Here is a 3,894-nt window from a genome sequence, read left to right on the forward strand (position 1 = left end):
AGTACAAATCTGCTTTATTTAGCAATACAAGTGAGCAAAGAGCAGAGGAAGCATCACAGGGATACAGACCCCCGTACATCATAGAACTAGTCACTTGTGCTTTCATGATCACTGCAAGGGAGGAACACAACACCTGTGAGATGGGACATACTGGGCCAGTGGAAAGCTAGGGGGATTGTCCTGTTCTGGAGTAGGACCCAGACAGGGACCTTCCGATGGTGAGCAATGGAAGCTCAGATGCAGCAGGTGTGGCAGAGAGGACATGAGGGCACTCAGCAACTTCAGTTCTAACTCAAGGAGTAAGAGAAGAAAGAAGCAGGAGAGAGGAAGCAACTGGAGGAAAGGGCAGTGAAGCCGGAGAGGGAGCCTGAGACGCTGTGGGACCACGAGTCCGTGGCAGGCGTTCAAGGCCTGTAGCTCTTCCTGCCGGAGGAGGAGGTGGTGGTGAATTTGACGGTGGAACTGCCGCCCCCGGAGGAGATGAGGCCACCACTTATGGCTCTGCCACTGCCGGAACTGAAGCCACCTCCAACGCTCTGACCACTGCCGTAGGAGTAGCCACTGCCTCCGCCCATGCCGTAGCCACTGCTGCCAGCACCGCCAGCACCGCCAGCACCGCCGTAGCCACTGGAGGCGGTGGACTGTACCACGGCTGGAGAGGCAAGGGGACAAGGCCATGACAAGACATGGTGAGCTCACTCTGCCACACAGAGTCCAGTCAGAAGACACAAGGGCAAGGGAGGGAGGCAAGTGAAGGTACTTACAGATGTTGACTTGTCCAACGCCTTCCCCATACAGCCTAGGAGAGAGGAGACACGGCCATTATGAGACCTGAGAGCCAGAGCTGGACCAGCGTGGGAAGCTTTGGCGTGAGGAGAGCCCATGGGGAACGTGCCTTCTACGTGGTTTTCTGGGAGTGGCATTATGGCCACGACTAGAGCGCCTTCCGGTGGTGCTCACTGGCTGGACACCTTGGAGATGGACCCAGATGTTTGAGGAGGTTGTGTGAGTTACTCACCTGCACTCCTCACCCTCCAGCAGCTTCCTGTAGGTGGCGATCTCCACGTCCAGGGCCAGCTTGACATTCATGAGCTCCTGGTAGTCCTTCAGTAGCTGCGCCATGTCCTGCTTGGCCTTCTGCAGGGCGTTCTCCAGCTCGACCAGCTTGTTCTTGGCATCCCTGAGGGCCAACTCCCCACGCTGCTCTGCATCGGCGATGGCGGATTGCAGGTTGGTGCACTAGAGGGGAAGATGGGCCGATGAACCTGCAATCTGGACTCCTGAGGAGATGAACCATGGTTCTTCTTTCCCAGTGAGGAAGAGCTCTAGAGCCCAGATTCCATGGAAAAGGAGGTTTGATTCTTTTTGTCCAGTCGTTTTCCATTCTGCAAACCTGAACTAGGCTAGGAGCTCCCTATGCGCCTCTGTGTTAACCACCCTAATGAAGATGGAGGTGGTGACTGCTGGAAGATACTACAGCAGACCCAAGACCAGGGGACATTGGAAGAAATGGACCCACTGGCTTCTTCTGAATATTGACAGTTTGGGTAAGTGCATGTGGGTGCACACTAACTCACACAAAACCACAGACACCCACAGTGAGGAGATGATTTCACTTTAAACTGTTGTGACCTTGCCTTCCTTCCACTTCACATTTTTGGAAAACCCTCATTTGTCCTGTGTCTTTTCTCAGCTTCTTTTTCACATCAAATCTGAGCATATTTGCAGCACTCTACCTCACACTTTCTGGCCTGACCCTTTCTTTGCCAACTTGTGTCTTGCATTCCCAAATCAATCATTCCTCTTATTGAATCTCACTTCAGTGCCTCAAGACTGTATCTTTGTACCGTCGACCTGTCGGGATTGGTCCTGTCATGCATTTGTTTCCTGCTCTTGGGTTGGGATCCATCTCTCTAAACTGTGGGAACTCACTAAGGGAGGAAGTACATGTCCTCCCCTCCCTGCTGTTCCCTCAGTGCCCAGGAATTCCCTACATGGTGGTTGATGATCCCTGGTGGTCTAGGAAGGAAAGGATGTTTTTCTCCTCCATGGTCCCCACCATACCTGCTTCTTGACGTGGTCGATCTCAGATCTCAGCCTCTGGATCATGCGTTTGATCTCAGAGATCTCCTGTTTGGTGTTGCACAGGTCGTCCCCATATCTGCACGCTGAATTCTGCAGCTCCTCGTACTGTAAACCAGAGGGAGAGAGGATGGTGTTCATGGGCTTCACAGGACACTAATCAAGGTTTTCACAAATCGAAACTAATGGTTTCTCCACAAGGCGTTTTAAGAAAATTGGTGTTACAAGGTCATGGACACTGTACACCCATCACACACCACCCTTGGTAGGACCACTGACTGCCTGGTTCTCTTCAGGACCAGAACATCCTCTGTACTGTTTCTGAGAACCAGCATAAGGGTGAAGCTAAAGCAAAGATCCCTTGGCCTTTATCTATGGTAGCTTTTGTCCTACATTTAGGTTCTTTGACTTACTAGTCAAAGAACCTTGGACATAAATAATGTAAAGATCTACTCTGTTGGTTCAGGGTACACGTTCTTTGAGAGGACCCCTGCTTCCTAGATGTAGATTTCCCGAGTGACGTCTCGGGAAGCCTTGCTTGTCTTCAGGGGAGAGGTACAGGGATTCTTCAACAGCTTCCCCCTCACTGCTCACCTTGCACTTGTACCAGGACTCAGCCTCCTCCCGGCTCCTGTGAGCGATCTCTTCATATTGGGCTTTGACTTCAGCGATGATGCTGTCCAGGTCCAGGGTGCGGTTGTTGTCCATGGAGAGGACAACAGAAGTATCTGAGACGTGGGTTTGCACCTGAGCCAGTTCCTGCAGAACATGAGATCGTCAGATCCTCTTTTCCCATGACATTTACAGAGGTACCCAAGCCTAAGATTTTCCATCCTTTGCAAATCTCTTTAGAGTCAATAAAACAGAGTGTGGAAAGATGCTTACTGCTTCATAGAGGGCTCTGAGGAAGTTGATCTCATCTATGAGAGCGTCTGCCTTGGCTTGTAGATCAACCTTACTCATGTAAGCAACATCCACATCCTAGGGAAGAAGCCAAAAACTTGGGATCAGATGAGCCAAGCCCTCCTTCCCAGTCTGCTCCTCCTTTAGTCTCGCTGATTATTCTTTTCTGAGAGTCCTCTCCTTCGGCAAAGAAACATGAACCCCTGATCTTACTCATCTCACCTTCTTTAGATTCACAAATTCATTCTCTGCTGACATGCGCTTGTTGATTTCATCTTCATATCTGGAATTAGAAAGGGTAAAACCTAATTGAGTCAGTGGTGAAGATGATACAGAAAAGGCAGCCTGGGATCCCAACTTCCCACAATGGATATATCCAAATGGAGCTTTCCTGCCAGTAAGCCTAAAAGATGAATTCTGTGGTGCCTAAATTGTTTACATCTTTACTCTCCCCATCCACCTGTATGGCCCTTTTGTTCTTCAGGGTTTGTGTTTAGGCAAGAATTGTGGTTTCATTTCCATGGACACGTTTTACTAAGAATCATGCCCTCATTTGGACCTGGTCATCTAATAGACTTGAAGCGTGGGCTTCAGGAAACTGAGCCCTTTTCTCTCCTGTAACTCACTTCTTCTTGAAGTCCTCTACCGTGTCCTGCATCCCGCTGAGCTCTGAGTCCAGGCGGCTTCTCTCTGAGACAAGGTAGTCCAGCTGTCTCCTGAGATTGTTGATGTACTGCTCAAACAAAGGCTCCAGGCTCTGCCTCACGGTCTTTGTGCCCTGCTCCTGCAGCAGGGCCCACTTGGTTTCCAGGACCTTGTTCTGCTGCTCCAGGAATCGGACCTGGAGAAAGACAAGATGGTTATTTGTCCAACAAAGGAAAGAAGGAAGGAAGGAAGGAAGGAAGGAAG

At 50.4% G+C, this 3,894-nt stretch overlaps 1 protein-coding gene across 1 annotated transcript; it reads right to left on the bottom strand.

Annotated features, from left to right (window-relative positions):
• Positions 1 to 2: 2 nt before the first annotated feature.
• Positions 3 to 3,844, bottom strand: LOC114890471 (keratin, type II cytoskeletal 6A-like). The gene is made up of 8 exons (XM_029214358.1): positions 3,612 to 3,844; positions 3,208 to 3,268; positions 2,968 to 3,063; positions 2,677 to 2,841; positions 2,065 to 2,190; positions 1,019 to 1,239; positions 765 to 799; positions 3 to 652 (listed from the first exon to the last, which is right to left on the bottom strand). Exons 1-8 carry the CDS (start codon positions 3,641 to 3,643, stop codon positions 405 to 407), a joined length of 984 nt encoding a protein of 327 aa, XP_029070191.1. The 5' UTR covers positions 3,644 to 3,844; the 3' UTR covers positions 3 to 404.
• Positions 3,845 to 3,894: the final 50 nt, after the last annotated feature.

Source organism: Monodon monoceros, unplaced genomic scaffold, assembly GCF_005190385.1.
Source record: "Monodon monoceros isolate NGI ecotype Baffin Bay Population unplaced genomic scaffold, NGI_Narwhal_1 Contig1048_ctg1, whole genome shotgun sequence".
Classification (NCBI taxonomy): Eukaryota; Metazoa; Chordata; class Mammalia; order Artiodactyla; family Monodontidae; genus Monodon; species Monodon monoceros.